At 40.6% G+C, this 20,690-nt stretch overlaps 1 protein-coding gene across 1 annotated transcript in view; it reads left to right on the forward strand.

Moving 5' to 3' along the window:
• The window catches only part of LOC150083615 (suppressor of lurcher protein 1-like), a 383,165-nt gene that overhangs the window by 246,431 nt on the left and 116,044 nt on the right, over positions 1-20,690 (forward strand). Inside the window, exon 12 of the mRNA XM_090378541.1 lies at positions 6,665-6,832. Coding sequence (XP_090234667.1) covers positions 6,665-6,832 — 168 coding nt within the window. The remainder of the gene's footprint in view (positions 1-6,664; positions 6,833-20,690) is intronic.

Consider the following 20,690-nt stretch of genomic DNA (forward strand, 5'->3'; position numbering starts at 1 on the left):
TTTATGATAGATTTCACTAACAGAAAAGCCCAATAAACAGGTGACTGCTAATTGTTTTTATTGTATTATGGTTGTGACCTCCAGAAATCCGACCGAACTACGTGGTACGGTCGGAGACAATCGTAGGGTAATCTCCAGTGCTGAGGTCTCCTGCCCCGATTAAACGGCATTTTGTCCCAATTAAGCGAAGTAAACCCTGGCTATTTTCTCGATTGGTTTTTGTTTTTTAAGTTTTGCCCCAAATAAACGGCTGCCCCGATTAACCGGTGGCCCCAAATAACCGGAATCCACTGTATATGATATCAAAATTATTTTTTGCATCCAGTTCCTTTGTAACCACATCATAGTATCCAATCAAATTTGTCAGACAAGATTTTCCCTTAACAAACCCATGCTTTGTCTGAATTATTACTGCAGTCTTGTCTAGATGATCCAGCAATGCATCTTTAACCATTAATTTCCCCTGAACAGAAGTTAAACTAACTGGTCTGTAATTACTCATATTCCCCTTTGTGCATTGGGGATACCTTTGCACATCTCCAGTTCATGGGGATTCCCCTGAGTCTAAGGATGCTCTCATAATTATGGCTAAGAGTTTGCTTACTTTCTTTGCCACCTCCTTTAATATAACTAGATAGGTCCCATCCACCCCGAGTGCCTTTCTTACGTTTCGTTTGTTTAACTTCAACAATTTCTCCTCCACTTTGCTCTCAGTTATTACAAAATCATTAGGCGCCCTGTTACGGTTTGATGAACATCTGGCATTTTCCTCCCTTACTAACTCCTCTTGTGAATGTAGATGCAAACTACTCATTCAGATTGTCAGCTATCTAAGCAGGATAATCAACTGTCAAACCATCGATATCAAGTGGACCAATCTGATTCATCTACTTCCTTCTAGAGTTTATATAACTAAAGAAGTGCTTGCTGTTGTTTTTAGAATCCTTAGCCAAAGATTTCTTATAATCTGCCATCACTTGCCAAACTTCCTTTGTGACTTGATTACAGACTAGCTTATATCTATCATAGGCCTCTGTGTCGCCTGACAATTTATATGCATCCCATGCATTTTTTTTCTCTGCCATGAGTCTCATTCGTTCATCCGACATTCATTTAGGCCCAAACCTTGAACCCTATTTCTTAATTAGTATGAAATGCCTAGTAGCTTCCACGATGAATTTCTTGAATGCTTCCCATTTAGAATTTGCTGCTGGTAACATCATCAGTTTGTCCCACTGTATACAATTCAAAACTGCCTGAGACCACTGTAGTCACATTTATGAAAACAAAAACCCTTACCTTTACCCCTGGTGGTAGTTACATCTTTAAGTAAATCCCACATCAGTACACGGTAATCACTGCCACCTAATGGTTCCTTTATCTGTAAATTCTTAATGCATGAGTAATCAATGCTGATAATCAGATCAAGAGTATTACTCCCTCTGGCTGCCTCTCGAAAATGCTGCTTGTAGAAAACAATTATGCAACAAACCCAAATAAGTCTTGCTAGTTTGAGAGTGACCAACCCACAAGTGTCAGTCAATATCTGGGAAGTTAAAATCCCCTATTATTAGACAACCTGATTTACTGGCCCACTCTACTTCTCTCTGCAGTTGTTTTTGTACTCGTCAGAGTCATTAGGCCTATAACACACTCCCACTCTCATTTTTGCTTTCCCAGTGATTGCATCACGCCAAACTGACTCAACATTGCACTGTCCATCTATGTCCATCAACTGTGGATGCACTTTCTTAGATTTTATTTGTTTATTCACTAACAGCATAATTCCTGCTCGCTTCTTATCCTGAGTATCCTTTCTCTACACGTTGTAAGATGTGTAAAATTCCAAATAATTAATTCTATATACGAAAAACTGGTCTAGGCTTCTGTTTGTTTCAACCAAAAGTAGCATCTGCAAAAGCAATATTTTCTCTGATTTTTATTATTCACATTAATTTTCAAGTTTTTTTAAGTGTCTCTCAAAACCCTTTCATTTTACAAGATATTAGAAAGAGACACTGATAAATGTACTTGGCTCATGGATTCACTTTACAAGTGTTATCAACAAACAAAATTGCAAAGTATGACTAGAAAATTCCAGGAATGTCTTAGTAATTTAAAATTGAGCTTAAAGTTTATGTAGCATAAGTAAAAAAAAAAAAAAAAAGATTTTTCTCACTTTATTTGCCCATTTCTTCTAATAATTTGTTCAATCCTTTAAATTTATCTACTTCTGAACATTCTGCACTGCTTATATCTGTGTAACACCATGTCTCTGATAATCCAAAAATATTTGTCTTTGATGTTCTGACCACCACTTCAAATTCATCAAATTTATTTACTGTACTTCTGGCATTGGTGTAAGTGCAAGTATACAGGCACCTGTTCTTACTCTAAGTTACCCTAACATAGCCCATGTATTTATTTGTTCCGTATTGACTCCCACCAGGGACTGATGGGAGTCAATACGGAACAAATCAGTTCATGTACCATCCATTTAGGCCTAAACTTTGAACAGTATTTCTTAATTGGTATGTAAATCCCAGTAGCTTCCAAGATAAGTTCTTTGAATTTACTGTTGGTAACATCATCAGTTGGTCCCACTGTATAGAATTTAAATACTGTCTCAGACCATAGTAGTCGCCTTTACGAAAACAATAATCCTCCCCTTTACCCTTGATGGTAGTTACCTTTTTGAGTAAATCCCACTTCAGCACACTGTGATCACTGCCACCTAGTGGTTCATTTACCTGCAGATTCTTAATGCATGAAGAATCATTACTGGTAATCAAATCAAGAGTATTACTCTCTCTAGCTGCCTCCCAAACATGCTGATGTAGAAAACAATCATCCAATAAATCCACAAAAGCCTTGCTAGTGTGTGAGTGACCAACCCACAAATTCCAGTCAATATCTGGGAAATTAAAATCCCCCATTATAAGACTGTCTGATTTACTGGCCCACTCTATTTCCCTGTACAGTTTCCTATTATACTCATCAGAGTCATTAGGCCTATAGCACACTCCTACTCTCAATTTTGATCTCCCAATGCTTATGTCACACCAAACTGACTCAACACTGCACTGTCAGCGATGTCGACTGGCTTCACTTCCTTGGATTTTATGTGTTTCTTAACTAATAGCATAACCCCTCCTCCCTTCCTATCCTGTCTATCCTTTCTGTAGATGTTGTACTCCCCAAATTCCAGTTCTGCATTCCTTATATCTGTGTGACACCACATTTCTGATATCCCAACACTATCTGCCTTTGATGCTTTGAGCAATACCTCAAATTCATCAAATTTATTTACCAAACTCCTAGCATTGGTGTGCACGCAAGTATACATGCACCTGTTCTTTTTCTTAGCTACTCTAACACAACCCATGCGTTTACTTGTACCACAATGACTCCCAGCCGTCTCTGAAATATCCTGCATCTTGTTTTCCAGGCTTCTGCTCATTCGAATAGTAGCAGTGCAAGAATCACTTTCACCTCTGCCAGTGGCTACTGTTAATCTATTATTCCTTGTATCTCCCCAAGCTAGCAGTTTTCCGACCCACTTAACACTGCCTCAATAGCATCAGCAAATATTCTTGCACCCTTTCTATTTAAGTGTATCCCATCCCTGTAGAAGCAGTCTCACCTGTCAAGCACAGACCAGGCTGAAAAAAATTCTACCCCTTGAGCCTTCCACAATCTTTGCAGGGCCGAATTGATCACAAGCTCTCATCATATACTCCCTCCTATCGTGTCTGGGTAGAATTGCAGACACTTTCAAATTCAAACGTAATTCGTGGCTTTTTTTCAACAGTGACCTGTACTTGTCAAGTAATTCTACCGGTCTCCTACTGTTAATATCATTAGTGCCAACGTGTACAACTATATCACCTTTTGTGCCCTTAAAAGATGATATCCACCCTACAACATCATCAATCTTTGCCCCTGGCAGACATACCCTGGTCCTGTTCCACCTATCCTTTTTACAAAGCATGTTCCCCGTTTCCCTGACAATAGAGTCACCAACAACTGTGGGACCAACGCATTCTGCCTTGGGGGGTTGCCGCTGTGTTGCGTGATGATGAAGTGCAAGCTCTGGCATTGATGTGGGCAGCTGAGAGCTTGATGGGCCCTTCACTTTAGATCCTTTGAGGGCATCCACCCTGTCCTTCAAGCTCTCATATAAGCCCATAACAACGCTGAGTTGTCGCCTGATTTTGTTAGAATGGCAATATCATGTCCCGTACCCGATTGCTCCAGAAACATCATGCAAGCAGTACATTTTAAAAGCCTGTGATTCAGAGGCAACTGTCCCCCTCAGTTCTCCTCTGAGCCACAGCACCCCCATTAGCTTGAGCCTTTTGCTTTGCTACTTTGGTCTGAGTCATGATTTCGATTTAATTTGAATAAAATTTCAATTTCAATACAAATTATGACCCTAAACTTGTATCCCAAACACAGTTATAACGCTATATATATTTTTCAGTATCAAATATTATCAACAAATTCTGTTTATATAACTTCTGGATCAAGTTTGCATAGGCAAACAATCAACTGACAATTAGAGTGAAGCTCATTAGCATTAGCAGAAGCATATGATGCAAGAAAGCACGCTTATGTAGCATCAGCCAAAAAAAAAAAAAACCTTCCCATTTCATCCATCCACCCCAGATTTTTGTCTAGTTCTGCCTTGAATTTATTTAAGCTGTCAACTGCTACGACAGATAGAAGTTTGTTCCAGCAATCAACCACCCGCTGGCTAAAGGTAAATTGCCACACATCTATTCTAAACTGTCTTTCCTCAATTTGACATTCCAACTGTCAAAATAAACTCATATCTCTAAGTAGTTAAATACTACCTGATATCGTGAAAAAACACTCAACCGTACTGCATTTTAACTTTGTTAACAAGATGATCACCAAGAAATTCAAATAACTCTTCTTAATACCACATTTTCCACATAAAATTCAAGAGTACATTATTATTATTATTATTATTATTAGCCATATGGTACAAGGAAGCCTGAGGCCTATGCTGCACTAGCCAAAAAAAATTTTGAATTACCCTGAGAGAGAGAGAGAGAGAGAGAGAGAGAGAGAGAGAGAGAGAGAGAGAGAGAAGTAGAAGGGAATCGCCAAGAAAGAGAAGAATGATGATATCCAGCTCAGGACCCTAGGTGTGCCAAGCCCATATTCACCAGATGTGAGCCCCTGCATTTAGCATAGACAAGCAGCCAGTAGCACCATTCAGTAAAAGATACAAAGTCAAGGTGTGTTTGTTTTAATTGTGGTCTGCAGTGTTCTCCCTATATATACACCGCTATAGCATCTGAAAAGGCAAAAAGACAAGGCCAGCAAGTGTGTATATGTAGGTGTGGTGTGTTGTGTTGAGTGCCGGCGACTTTGCAGGCAGGGGACACCTGGTCCCCTGCCCCCTGACTCCCAACTTGGGCCATGAGGACGCACACCAGGGACCAGGTGTCCCCTGCCTGCGAAGTCGCCGGCACTCAACATTCCCTGTTTTCATTGATCATTAGACCTTAAAAAAACAAGTTACTCAGACCAATATATGTGGAAGATGTATGAGTTACACAAATAAGTTGGTCTTGTCGTGGATTATAGATGTGAGCCAACTGATTTTGAGAGTGATTATTAGCCATATGGTGCAAGGAAGCCTGAGGCCTATGCTGCACTAGCCAAAAAAAAATTTTGAATTACCCTGAGAGAGAGAGAGAGAAGTAGACACACAGAAAGGCCATTAAAGCTCACTCCATCTGACCAGAGGATACATGGAAGACTAGTATGAAAATCCTGTCAGACAGGGGTTGAGATCTGTACAAACATTACTATAGAGCTCCATAGTCTCAGACTTCAAGGGAGAGCAGCACTACATAAGCCAAACCATGCAAACCACAATCAGCATTCTTACCTTGCATGGTGCAACAAAAGCCAAATTACCTACAGAACAGCGGGAATTGCTTCTGTGGAATGATAAACTCACTACACCCTATTCTAATCAGATATAGGGTGAACTGTTCCAACAATGAAGTTTGGAGGTGATTGGATTAAGATTGAAGCTGTTTTTAAAAGTATAATCTAGGATCTTTGGTGTTTGTATGAAATATGAATGCCAGTCCCTGCCTTAAATACCTTTAAATATGGCTGTTCTTTGATACAGACCCATGTTTATTTCAGCAAGATAATGATGACTTATATTATACCAGTGGTGGTGGTGCTGTTCAAGAATTGTTCACAGACATGAATATACAAAAGTTGGGCTTGCTGTCACAGAGACCCATTTTTAACAATGTGAATCACCTATGGATTGAACTTAAATGTCAGGCGAGAGCCAGACCAGCACTTCCCACATCAATAGCTCGCCTGGTCACTGTTCAGCGAAGGAATGGAGAATTACCTTGTGCAGTTTATAGTTCATTGGTGAAAAGCCTGCCCAAGAGGGTAGAGTGTGTCACTCTGGCCAAGGTAGAACTTGCACCCTATTCAGGTGGGCTGCAGTGACATCGGTGTGAAACCGACATTTGTACATTTTGGATGGGACTGTATTTGGAAGCATATTATATAACTGCCATATATCTAGTTAAGGAGTATATAATGTTGTATCACTGGGAATTTCATTCCTTTTTTTTTTTTTTTTTTTATCTTTCAGATTGTGGCCACAATATCAGTGGACAAGACAGTGGAGTTATTACTAGCCCTGGTTTTCCTGCAAAGTACCGTGCTCATCGCCAAATTTGCAATTGGTATATTAGTGTTCGACCACATCATAAAATTATGTTGCTGTTTCAGTTCTTTCATATTGAAGGGGATCCAGCAGGTAAATTAAAATTTTATATCAAATACATTGCTCAACAAAATTAACAGAACAAAATGCTTTTCATGAATATTTTGAATATTTGCGAACAGTGTTGCCAAAGGCAAATATTGGATATAATAGGCATCCTGGCATGCAAATGCCGAGTATCCAATAGAAATCGCTCTACCACCTTAGGGTACGTACAAGTAGAACGCTGGTAGCCACTTACCGGAAACTAGCAGCGGCATGCAGCTGAAGCTTCTCACTGATTATGAACACATAGAAAGCAGTTGACCAGTGCAAGTTCTCAGTATGTGATGGGGTGAAGTTTTGCACTGGTCAACTGCTTTCTATGTGTTCATAGCCAGTGAGAAGCTTCAGCTGCATGTCGCTGCTGGTTTCCGGTAAGCGGCTAACTGCATTCTAAGTGTAAGCACCCTTACAGAGCTGTACATTATGCAGATTATTCATGCCTATAAAAACACTGGTTGCAACAACAACATCACTTCATGCCCGCTTTTTGGCTTTCTCAGTGGGATAGCCACATCTCCAGTACTCAGGATAGCAAGTCATCGTCATTTAGATGATGCTTTGAGATAGCAGGCTGTTGAATGACTGAAGCTGGGCAGTTGCAGGCAGAGGTGGTACATTGGCCTAATGTGTCAAGCAGTGTCGTCTCGCACCATGGAAACAGTTAATTTCCTAACCCCTGGCAGGGGGGGGAGGAGAAGGGCCTGTCCGAGTAGTGATTAAATCTACTGGGTATACCTGATCTGCCTCCCCATCGTGGCAAAGTGTGGTAACCTTGGGTCCCAATAGGGGCCCAACAGCTAAATCATCAGAAGAACAACAGAACACAAAACTACACAATTACCATTACCCACGCGCACACACTTTTAAACCTCTGGCCTTCAGAGAGTACTGTCTCACTCACACAATGAAAACAACTCGGATATGGGGGGGGGGAAACCACTGAAGCCATCAGATAATGAACGCACTACTTATGGAAGCAGTTTCAGGAGACAGGAACCATTAAAAGAAGGCTGTGAAATGGCAATTGCTGTTTAACATTCACAAATGCCAGGTACTGCATATGGGTAATGGTAACCTCAGAGTAATGCACAGTAACCACTTGAATGTAGTACCTGTGTGGTACTACATTCAAGCTAGTGGAAAATGAAAAAGACCTGTGGATAATTATGAGATCAGTAATGAAGTTCTCTGAACAGTCCTCCACGAGCTGTTCTGGCAGCCTGTCTAGACAGGCTGCCAGGACAGCTCGTGGAGTTTTGTCAATGATATACAGGAATTTTACTAGCAGGGATAAGAAGGTGATTAACCCCTTGTATAAGGCCATGGTTAGTCTGCACTATACTATATGGACATCTATGTACAGTATTATATACAGATCTGGAGGCCTCACTTTAAGTAGGAATATAATCTGTTGGAACAGGTACAGAGGACGGAAAACAGTAGTAGTAGTAGTAGTAATAAGGGCATATGTATGATGCAAGAAAGCAAGCTTATGTAGCATCAGCCAAAAAAAAAAAAAAAAAAAAACTATTTCACACATCCATTCCCTCTAAGCATTTGTCCAGTTCCTCCTTCAATTTATTTAAGCTATCATCTTCCACAACTACAAATGGAAGTTTGTTTCAGCAATCAACTACCCGATGGCTAAAGGCAAATTTCCACACATCTATTCTACAACTGTCCATCCTCAATTTGAATTTATGCCCCCTCAGGTGGCCCCGAGTGCCAAGCGAGTGATCAAAGCGAATTTAAAAAGTGCACTTCAAAGCGACTTCTCCAGAATCAGCAGATTACTGAGAATTTAAGTCTTTATTTGCAAAATTATTTCATTTCTGCTCTTCTGAATAAAGAAGCAAGCTCTTCAAAAAAGAAAGGAAAGGTACCTTTCTTCTTCTTGTATATTGAACTAATTTATATAACACACTAACCACTAACCTCTGATCGCTTGGTCACTGGTGGCACCGCTCCTGCCTCCACGTGTCAGGGCCGGTAACCTGGGGGAAAAGTTATCCTCCGGGGCCAAAAGGAGCAACCATGGATTTTGACAATTATCCCGCACTTGAGCCTAAACGCTCAACTCATGACCTGATTGAAACCGAACATGACATATCACAGTAACAAACCAAAAGACAACGTAGAAATGAGAATCAGCAGGAATTCTCAACATTCCTTATATTCCATTCTCTCTCATCCAAGCCTATGATTGCCCTTTCACCATTTCTAATTCAGAAATGTTTAGAAAGCGTGGCTGGTTCACTGAAAATGGTGAAAAGACTCCGATCCGGAGATCTACTAATTGAAACAGTGAAATATCAGCATTCTCAAGTTCTACTAAAATTATCAAATTTTGGAGGAATTCCTATACGGTCACCCCTCATGCTACGCTAAATAGTTCCAAAGGGGTAATAGCTGAGTGGGACCTAATGAATGTCGCTGAAAATGAGATAGTCGAAGAACTAAAAGAGCAAAAAGTCGTCCAGGCAAAACGAATAATGATTAAAAAGGATGGTGAACTTGTACCAACTAGAAACATTATTCTAACATTTGATACACCTACCTTACCATCATGTGTGAAAGCCGGATACCTAAATTGCCGAGTACGTCCGTACATTCCCAACCCAATCAGATGTTTTAAGTGTCAAAAATGTGGACACTCGCAAACAGTATGGCAAGGGGACACTACATGCCCAAACTGCGGCTCCAAAGATCATGCACAAACTGACTGCACTGCAGAAAAGCCACAGTGCCCAAATTGCAAAGGCCAGCATCCAGCGTATTCAAAAAATTGCGAACTCTGGAGAGTAGGCAAACAGATCCAGAAGTATAAAGTCGAACAAAAGGTCACCTATCAGGAAGCTAGGAAGCAAGTTATGCTCAATATGCCAAAAATCACGTATGCTGCAGCAACCAAAAAATACCAGTCAACAGCAACACAAACGGCAGTAACAGTACCACCATCCATTTCATTTGCTGATTGGGCTCGATCAGTGCTATCAATCCCACAGCAGTCACCTACAGAACAATGTAAAGTAACTTCTGCTAGCAATACCCCACTAACAGTCCCCCTAACTGCTTCTGATACCCTACAAGGAACTGCAAAATTAAAAGCATCACCCACAAACAGTTCAGACCAACCATGCTCAGCAAATATGGATATTGGTTCTGGTACCCTACAGAATGAGCCAATACTAGATCTACATGCAGAAGATGATATGGAAATTGGACGCTCCACTTTTCCAAAAAAAAGGAAAGATGAAACTAGATCGAGGCAAACATACAGGATATAAAAAACAGACAGAACCATACACAACTTCTAAAATTAAATAATGCACAACATTATACAATGGAACTGTAGAGGTCTACGAAGCAATATTTTTGATATTTATGAACTAATCAAACATAGTCCAGTTATCCTATGCCTGCAGGAAACCAATCTAACCTCACAAGTGACTCCAGTGATCAAAAACTATAGTATCTATCAACAGGACAGAAACAATACTAACTCAACAAGAGGAGGCGTAGCCATAATTGTCGACAATAAGGTTCCTACAAAACAGATCCCGCTGCAGACCGCATTAGAGGCTGTAGCAGTACAAATTAATCTGAGTGTTATGTTAACCATAGTCTCACTGTACCTTTCCCCAAATAAAGAACTCATTGTGAAAGAGCTGGAGGAACTTATAAAGCAGTTTCCATCTCCTTTTATTCTGCTAGAAGATTTCAATGGGCATCACCCTATATGGGGATCTCCCCAGATAGACAAAAGAGGAAAACTCATTGAAACAGTTATTGATAACCAGAATCTCACATTATTAAATACTGGTGTTGACACCTATATCCACTTTCCCACCGGAGCATCTACTGCCATAGACCTATCAATATGTTCCCCAAAAGTGTTCCCAATCATTCAGTGGTCAGTCTCAAATAACCGACTGAACAGCGACCATTACCCGATTATTTGCAAATTGCAAACAAACAGAACCTCACATATAATCAGTCCCATAAAATGGAAATTCTCCAAAGCAGATTGGAACACGTTCACCAATGCAATTTCCTTTGATGATCAAGTTGTTAAAAAACCAGCCTATTGATGATGTTACCGACCATATTACTACACAGATAATAACAGCCACAACCAGTGCCATACCCAAAGTCACAATCGGTCCACATAGATATGCCAATATTTGGTGGAATGGTGATTGCCGTGATGCTAAAAAAGAATGGAATCTTTTTCGCAAGCACCCAACAACTGACAACCTAATTAATTTTAAGAAACTCAAAGCCAAGGCACGTTACGTGCAGAAAAAAGCAAAAAAAGATTCTTGGATCCGGTTTGCTTCTACCATCACTAAAAATACTGAAAGTAGAAAAATATATTTAAATATTTTTTAAAATATTAAAAATATTTTTAAATAGAAAGGGTGCAAGAATGTTTCCTGATGCTATCGAGGCAGTGTTAGGTGGGTCGGAAAACTGCTAGATTGGGGGGGATACAAGGACTAATAGATTAACAGTAGCCAATGGCAGAGGTGAAAGTGATTCTTGCACTGCTTCTATTGGAATGAGCCGCAGCCTGGAAAATAAGATGCAGGATATTTCAGAGACTGCTGGGAATCATTGGGGCACAAGTAAACACATGGGTTGTGTTAGGGTAGCTAAGAAAAAGAACAGGTGCATGTATACTGCGTGTACACCAATCAATGCTAGGAGTTTAGTAAATAAATTTGATGAATTTGAGGTATTGCTCAAAACATCAAATGCAGATATTGTGGGGATTTCAGAGACGTGGTGTCACACAGATATAAGGAATGCAGAACCGGAATTTGGGGAGTACAACGTCTACAGAAAGGATAGACAGGATAGGAAGGGGGGAGGGGTTATGCTATTAGTTAAGAAACACATAAAGTCCAAGGAAGTGAAGCCAGTCGACATCGATGGACAGGGCAGTGTCGAGTCAGTTTGGTGTGACATAAGCATTGGGAGATCAAAATTGAGAGTAGGAGTGTGCTATAGGCCTAATGACTCTGATGAGTATAATAAGAAACTGTACACGGAAATAGAGTGGGCCAGTAAATCAGACAGTCCTATAATGGGGGATTTTAATTTCCCAGATATTGACTGGAATTTGGGGGCTGGTCACTCACACACTAACAAGGCTTTTGTGGATTTATTGGATGATTGTTTTCTACATCAGCATGTTCGGGAGGCAACTAGAGGGAGTAATACTCTTGATTTGATTATCAGTAGTGATTCTTCATGCATTAAGAATCTGCAGGTAAATGAACCACTAGGTGGCAGTGATCACAGTGTGCTGAAGTGGGATTTACTCAAAGAGGTAACTACCATTAGGGGTAAAGGGATGGGTTATTGCTTTCGTAAAGGCGACTACGATGGACTGAGACAGTATTTAAATTCTATACAGTGGGACCAACTGATGATGTTACCAACAGCAAATTCAAAATGGGAAGCATTCAAAGAACTTATCTTGGAAGCTACTAGGCTTTACATACCAACTAAGAAATATTGTTCAAGGTTTAGGCCTAAGTGGATGTCAGATGAACTAATGAGACATATGGCAGAGAAGAAAAATGCATGGGATACATACAAATTAACACGTGACACAGAAGCCTATGATAGATACAAGTTGATCTGTAACCAAGTTACAAAGGAGGTTAGGCAGGCGAAGGCAGATTACGAGAAATCTTTGGCAAGGGATGCAAAGAAAAACAGCAAAGAGTTCTTTACTTATGTAAACTCTAGAGTTTACATAAGTAAACTCTAGAGGGAGGGGATGAATCAGATTGGTCCACTTGATATCAATGGGTCAACTGTTGATGATCCTGCTCAGGTAGCTAACAAACTAAATGAATATTTTGCATCGACATTCACACATGAGGAGTTATTCAGTGAGGGGAATGCCAGAGGTGTAATCTCTGGCAGTAAGCTAGAGAATCTTATAATAACTGAGAGTAAAGTGGAGGAGAAATTGTTGAAGATAAATACAAGAAAGGCACCTGGGGTGGTGGGATCTATCCAGTTATATTAAAGGAGGCAGCAAAGGAAGTAAGCAAACCCTTAGCCATAATTATGAGAGCTTCCTTGGACTCAGGGGAAGTACCCATGAACTGGAGATGTGCAAATGTGACCCCAATTCACAAAGGAGGATCAAAGGGCGACACAAGTAATTATAGACCTGTTAGTTTAACTTCTGTTCCCTGAAAATTAATGGAGGCACTGGTTAAAGAAGCACTGCACGATCATCTAGACAAGACTTCAGTTATAGCTCAGACACAGCATGGTTTTGTTAAGGGGAAGTCTTGCCTGACCAATTTGATTGGATACTATGATGCAGTCACAAAAGAACTGGATGCAGGGAATAACTTTGATATTATATACTTGGATCTAAGAAAGGCTTTTGATACTGTTTCACATGGAAGACTGCTGCACAAATTGGAGCAGTGTGGCATTCGAGGCAAATTGCTGCTATGGATAAAGGGGTGGTTGAGGGGGAGAAGACAGAGAGTGGTAATCAATGGACACTGCTCATTGTGGACTAATGTTATTAGTGGAGTCCCTCAGGGTTCAGTATTGGGTCCATTATTGTTTTCTGTATTTATAAATGATATTGATGATGGTATATCAAGCTTAATGTCCAAGTTTGAAGATGATACGAATGTTGGCAGGGTTGTCAAGGACACTACTGACACTATGCTACTGCAACAGGATCTGGAAAGGTTGAGCAGATGGGCTGAGAGGTGGCAAATGAAGTTTAACATTGACAAATGTAAAGTACTACATATGGGAAACAGCAACCCCAGAGCAATGTATCAACTCTGTGGTACTACACTGACAGTGGTAGAGAATGAAAGGGACCTGGGGGTGGTTGTGCAGGCAGATATGAAGTTTTCAGAGCAGTGCAGATGGGTTGCAAGAGTAGCTCATGGTGTATTGTCGATGATATATAGGAATTTTAATAGCAGGGATGAGGAGGTGATTATTCCCTTGTATAAGGCAATGGTCAGGCCACACCTAGAGTACTGTATACAGGTCTGGAGGCCTCATTTCAAGAAGGATGTAGAGATGCTGGAACGAGTACAGAAAGGACAACAAGTTTAGTGAATGGAACGGCTTAAGTTTTGCAAATTACAGTGTCTGGAGACTAGGCACCAGCGAGGTGATCTGATAGAGGTGTATAAAGCCTTGAATGGTTTGAGCATGTTCAATGCTGATGGGATTCTTCCTCTTGCTCAGAATAATCACCTGAGAGGGCGTAAATTCAAATTGAGGAAAGATGGATGTAGGATAGATGTGAGGAAATTTGCCTTTAGCCAGCGGGTGGTTGGTTGGTGGAACAGACTTCCATCCCTTGTCGTGGAAGTTGATAGCCTAAATAAGTTTAAGGCTCAGCTGGACAGATATTTCGAACGAACAGAGGGGTGAAGTGAAAGTGGTTATTTTTTATTTATTTATTTTTTTTTTTTTGGCTGATGCTGCATAAGCTTGCTTTCTTGGAATCAGATGCCTCTACTAATTCTAATGCTAATATGGAATAAAATAAAGAAACTAAATGGAAAATACCTCCCAGAACTAATGCCTATTCTGAGCTGGAAGGGTAAAGAATTTTCCTCTTCAGTGGATATTGCAAATGCCCTGGCAGAATGCTTTTCTCAAATATCAGCCACATCAACATATGAACCTGCTTCAAACAGCATAAAGCCAACGCAGAAAAGTATAAACTGAACTTTCATACAACGGCATCTCTCTCTCTCTCTCTCTCTCTCTCTCTCTCTCTCTCTCTCTCTCATATATAACCGACCTTTTACATTACTGGAACTAGAGAGCTCCCTAAACCGGTCAGCGAATATTGCACCAGGGCCTGATAGAATATACTACATGATGCTTAAACATCTAAACAATCGAGCTCTGAATTCACTACTGGCATATTTCAACCGGCTGTTCTCAGGAGGTTACTTCCCTCGTTCTTGGCGCCACTCACTACTCCTAGCCTTTTCTAAACCTGGAAAAGATCAGTCAGATCCACAAAACTATCGGCCAATATGTCTCAGCAGTTGCCTTGGTAAGGTAATGGAAAAAATGATTCATGCTCGATTAGTCTGGTTTCTAGAATCTTATTCGGTAATGGACAAGAATCAGTACGGCTTTAGGAAAAATCGGTCAACTCTAGACCTTATGATCAAGGCAGAATCCAACATACGGAATGCTTTTATCCGTAGAGAACATCTCGTCATGGTCTGCCTGGACATTGAAAAAGCCTTTGATACAACCTGGCACTATGGCATTCTTCAAAATCTCTATGCCACAGGACTTCGGGGCCAGCTACCACTAATCATACAGAGCTTTCTCCAAAATAGAACATTTCAGGTGCGTTACTGCAATACACTGTCCCAAAAAGTTGTTCAGGAAGAAGGAGTCCCACAAGGATCAGTTCTTAGTTTAGTGCAACACTCTTTGCAGTTAGGCTGAACAATGCAACAGATAATATTCCGCTTAATGTCGACACTTATCTATATGCAGATGACCTTACAATATCCTGCCATTCACTAAATATGCGCTCCATTGAACGCCAACTGCAACTCTCAATAAACAAAATAGTCATGGGCATCCCACAATGGCTATCACTTCTCCAGAACAAAAACAACTGCTATTCACTTTTGTAAAAAGCGACAACTTCATCCAGATCCTGAGCTAACGTTAGGAGCCCAACCAATACCACTTTGCAACAATATCCGGTTCTTGGGTTTAGTACTGGACACTAAACTTACCTTTCAGGCACATATAATGCAAATGAGAACTCAATGCATGAGAAAGATGAATATTCTCAAAGTTATCTCTTCTATGACACAGGGAGCCGATCGCTTCACTCTTACACTTATATCGTACTTTAATAAGGTCTCGTCTAAATTATGGAGCCCCAGTGTATGACTCTGCACGTAAGACAGTACTAGCCCGGCTCAATCCAGTCCAGCATAGTGCTCTCAGGATTGCTTTAGGAGCCTTTAAGACATCCCCAGTGCAAAGTTTGTATATAGATGCCAATGAACCTCCACTACATCTTAGGAGAAAAGTATTGCTCCTTAACTATGCAGCCAAATTACATAGCCTCCCTTCTCACCCCATCTGGACATATCTGTTTGAACCTCGGTGGGAAAATTTGTATAAAAATAAACTCAATGAAAACAAACCTGCTGGTATCCAACTACAAGAGCTAACCAAACATTGGAACATCTGTCTGGGAAACATCTCTCAAGCTGCATATGTAGTACAAGCACCATGGGCAATGTATATACCCCTTTGCGATAACTATTTTCTACAGTGGGGAAAACATTCCCTATCAAATCACAATCTTAGACAGTTACATGCGGATCATGCATTGACCAATGCTCACAGTCTTCAGATATACACAGATGGATCCAAAACCGATATATCCGTGGGAACTGCAGTAATCAGTCCTACATCCATTGTTTCTGTACAGTTACCATGTGAATGCAGTGTATTTACTGCCGAATTATATGCAATCAAAATGGCTCTAAATCTCCTTAATGATCTTCTAAATACCCAGGTCATAATATACACAGACTCTTTAAGTGCAATGAATGCCCTACAGGAAAAACCACAAAATTCCCACCCACTTCTCACACAAATCAGATCACAGTTATGTCACCTCAATAAAAATAAGCTGACTGTCACGTTCTGCTGGATACCCAGTCACGTTGGAATTCCAGGAAACGAGTGTGCAGACGAAGCAGCAAAACACCCTGCTTGCTTCGATCCCATCCCAGTTCCTTTTTCTGATTACAAGCCAATCATACAGAGGATATGTACAGAGGTGTGGTCTGAAAAGTGGCATAATCAGATATCAAACAAACTTCTTGAAATAAAACAAAACCCCGCAGCTATGGAGATCTAGTTCCTGATTAACCAGGCACGAAGAATTGGCCATACGCACCTAACGCATCTGTTTTTACTGCTTTTTTTTTTTTTTTTTTTTTTCCCCATCTTTTTTTTAAATGCATTGCAGTTCCATTCTTACAGTGAAACATATTATTACTGAATGTGCACACTATGATTCAGCTAGAATTGAATGTTTCAGATCTTTAATCAACTCACAAAAACCCTTGCAACTAGCTCATATACTTGGAGATGATGCCAGTCTATCAGAGCTGTTTAAATATCTAAAAATGATAAACGTATACAGTCACTTCTAGAACAATTCCTTTCATATATTGACTAACAATTTTAAGTTATAGGTACATTTTGGCCATAGCAGCCCTTGCGCCAATAAATTCTACTTCAACAACAACCCCCTCAGGTTCGTAATCTGAGCAAGAGGAAGAATCCCATTAGAATTGAGCCTGCTCCACCCATTCAAGGCCTTATACACCTCAATCAGATCATCTCACAGGTACCTAATCTCCAGATGCTGCAATTTGCAGAACTTAAGCCTTTCTTGGTAAGACTACCCCTCTTTTTTTCACTCACCAATCTTGTTGCCCTTCTCTGTACTCGCTCAAGCAACTCTACATCCTTCCTAAAATGAGGCCTGAAGACCTGTACACAGTAATCAAGGCATGACCTGACCATTGCCTTATACAAAGGAATAATCACTTCCTTTTCCGTACTAGCAAAATTCTTGTATATCATTGACAATACACCATGACCTGTTCTGGCCGCCTGTCTGCACTGCTCAGAAAATTTCACATCTGACTGCACGATTACTTCCAGGTGATGAAGGGAACAAAAGGGTGTCTTACCTAGAAAGGTTTCATTTCTGCAAATTGCACCATCTGAAGACTAGTCACCTGCGAGTTGATTGATTGAGATGTTTAAGGCTTTGAATGGATTAAGCAAGCTCAATGCTGATGGGATTCTTCATCTTGCCCAGACTACACATATGAGGGGCATAAATTAAAATTGAGGAAGGACAGTTACAGGATAAATGTGCAGAAGTTTATCTTTAGCCTGTGGATGGTTGATTGCTGCAACAATCTTCCATGTGTTGTTGGAAGATGATGGCTTAAATAATTTCAAGGCATAATGGTGCATAAAATCAAGAAATAACTACACAAACTATTGGAGGGAATGAATAGGTTAAATGTCTCTTTTTTTTTTTTTTTTTTTGGTTGATGCTGCATAAACTTGCATGCTTTCACCACTATTAATGCTAATTTTATCCTGCAACCATTCTTCCTCAACTTGAATATATGCCCCCTCATGTGTATAGCTTCAACGAGAGAAAGAATGCCATTTCTTAAACACCTCACTCAGGTCACCCTACAGGTGCTATTAATGCTAATTTTATCCTGCAACCAATCTTCCTCAACTTGAATATATGCCCCCTCATGTGTATAGCTTCAACGAGAGGAAGAATGCCATTCCTTAAACACCTCACTCAGGTCACCCTACAGGTGCTAATCTCCAGATGCTGCAATTTGCAAACTGAAACCTTTCTAGGTAAAAGCACCCTTTTGTTCCCTTCATCTGATTGCCCTTCTCTGCACCTGTTACAGCAGATTGACATCCTTACTAAAGTGAGTTCTCCAAACCTGTATATAATACTCAAGATGCCTAACCATGGCATTATACAAGGGGATAATCACCTCCTTATCCCTGCAAGCTAAGTTTCTGTATATCATTGACAAGACCCCATAAGCTGCTGTGACACAGTGTCTGCACTGCTCAGAAAACTTCATATGTGATTGCACAATTATCCCCAGGTCTTTTTTTTTTTTTTTTCCATTTTTCACTACTTTTGAGTGTAGTACCATCCAGTTGATAAGTTACTCTGTGATTACTGCTACCTATATGCAGTACCTGGCATTTGTCAATGTTAAACTTCAACTGCCATTTCTCAGCCCATTGACTCGATTTTCTATATCTTATTATTTTTGTTTATTACAATACATAGAGCGAAACGGAGACAGAATAAGTAATAACAAGTTTAATATGAATTGGAAGAAACACATATATTAAATTAGATACATACAAAAGCTTTCTGTTAGTTTGCTAACCTTCATCAGTCAAACTGACAATTAAGAGTGTGAAACATGAGGGTGTGTACTGCCAGTCATGTATATGAACTGCGTGGTTAATTGTTGGATGTTGAAGACTGGGGCTGTGATGCATGTTGCTAACATTTGTCATTCGTCAAAATGGTTGCTTCAATGATAGGTTGGACACGACACCCACTGCTCCTGTTGACTGAGGTATTAGAGCATGTGATGTTCAACGACTCCAACCAGGCGCGCCGCCGGTAGTGGCAGGACCTATCTACAGTCACGACACTGCGGTGTGGTCAATGTCTTGGTGGGTTAACCAGAAGTGTTCGGCGATGACCAAGTGTTCTATGTCTGCCAAGTGGATGGCTCTTTCGTGTTCCGAAAGACATTTTCCGTGCCGTTTCCCCAATGTAGCAGCCAGTGCAGTCACGGCAAGAGATGTGGTAGACTAGACCACTTTGTAGTAAAGTGGGAACCGGTGTTTTCACTTTAGAGATGAGGGATCGTAACTTTCGGCCTGGGAGTTGTATGCATTTTATCCCTTGTGATTTTAGGACCCTAGAAATCTGTTGTGATAGGTTTGGGTAGTGTGGGATAAAGGTGCTCGCCACTGAGTCATTACCTTGGATGTTCCTACATGGTCATTGCCTGTAGGGGCACCTCCGTAGTCAGGTGGGCAGGAGCAGCAGCGCGTAGCATATATTATATAGTATCCATGTAAGTACACCATAGTTAACCCATATATTTCAACTACATATGTAGCGCAGAGGGCATCGTTTTGAAGGCAACCACATTATGAGATACAATTAAAATGATGCCCTCTACTCTACATACGTAGTTCAAATATGTGGGTTAACTATGGTGTATTTACACCGATACTATATAGTTAATTATCAAAACCCATAAGGATTATGCCCTGTGCATTTAATTTTCCAAATACAAGTAGCATATATTATACGCTTCTTCTTGATTAGACCAGGGTTTGAGCCCATGACCACCAAATACGGAGGGTGCGGAAAGGTCAAGGAACGACCACCGCATATCCCCAGAGCAATATGGCCTTATTTGCTAATGCTCCTAAAAACTAAAAAACAACAATAACAATGCCTGTAGGTCACACCTGTCAAGGGTACTAGTGGGATAGCCACACCTCGCAAGATCTGCCTTGACTTTAGTGATCTCGGTGCACCTCTCATCTACAGAACTAGAGTGGGTCCAGGCACAGGTCAACAAGGTTCATGCAGTGGCAAGAAAATGGCTGCACGCGTGTGCTGACCAGAAGTTGGTAAACTGGCCAGCACACATTGGTTTATGATAGACAGTTGTCTTCAAGCACATGCCCTCGCGTCAGACAAGGGTGTCTAAGTATGGTATGGTGTTGTCCAATTCTAGCTCGATGGTGAATTTTATGAAAGGCGACAGAGAATTGAGGTGGTCTGTCAGTCACCCGAATTTCTGGGGATAACCATAAACACATCCACGTAGCGACACCAAAAGGTAATGGGATCTGGTACATTCGTAAATGCATGACGCTCTAATTCTTCCATCACGATATTTGCCGTGACTGAACTAACTGGGGAACCCATGGCTGTGCCGTGCACCTGTTAGTAAATGAAGTCGTTAAACATAATTGCACCACCTGTTAAGCACAGTCTGAGGGCGGTGGAGATATAGTCTAGTGTTAGTTTGGTTCTCCTGCCAAGAGTTTGGTCGTTATTCATGAGTTCCTTTGCACCTGGGATGGAGGTGAAAAGTGACACTACATCAAATGATGCCATGATTGATTTTCTGAGATGAATAGGGTTCAGATCCGTTCTATAAATTCACTA

Source organism: Mastigoproctus giganteus, chromosome 7 (genome assembly GCF_048544385.1).
Source record: "Mastigoproctus giganteus isolate SK-2022 chromosome 7, ASM4854438v1, whole genome shotgun sequence".
Classification (NCBI taxonomy): Eukaryota; Metazoa; Arthropoda; class Arachnida; order Uropygi; family Thelyphonidae; genus Mastigoproctus; species Mastigoproctus giganteus.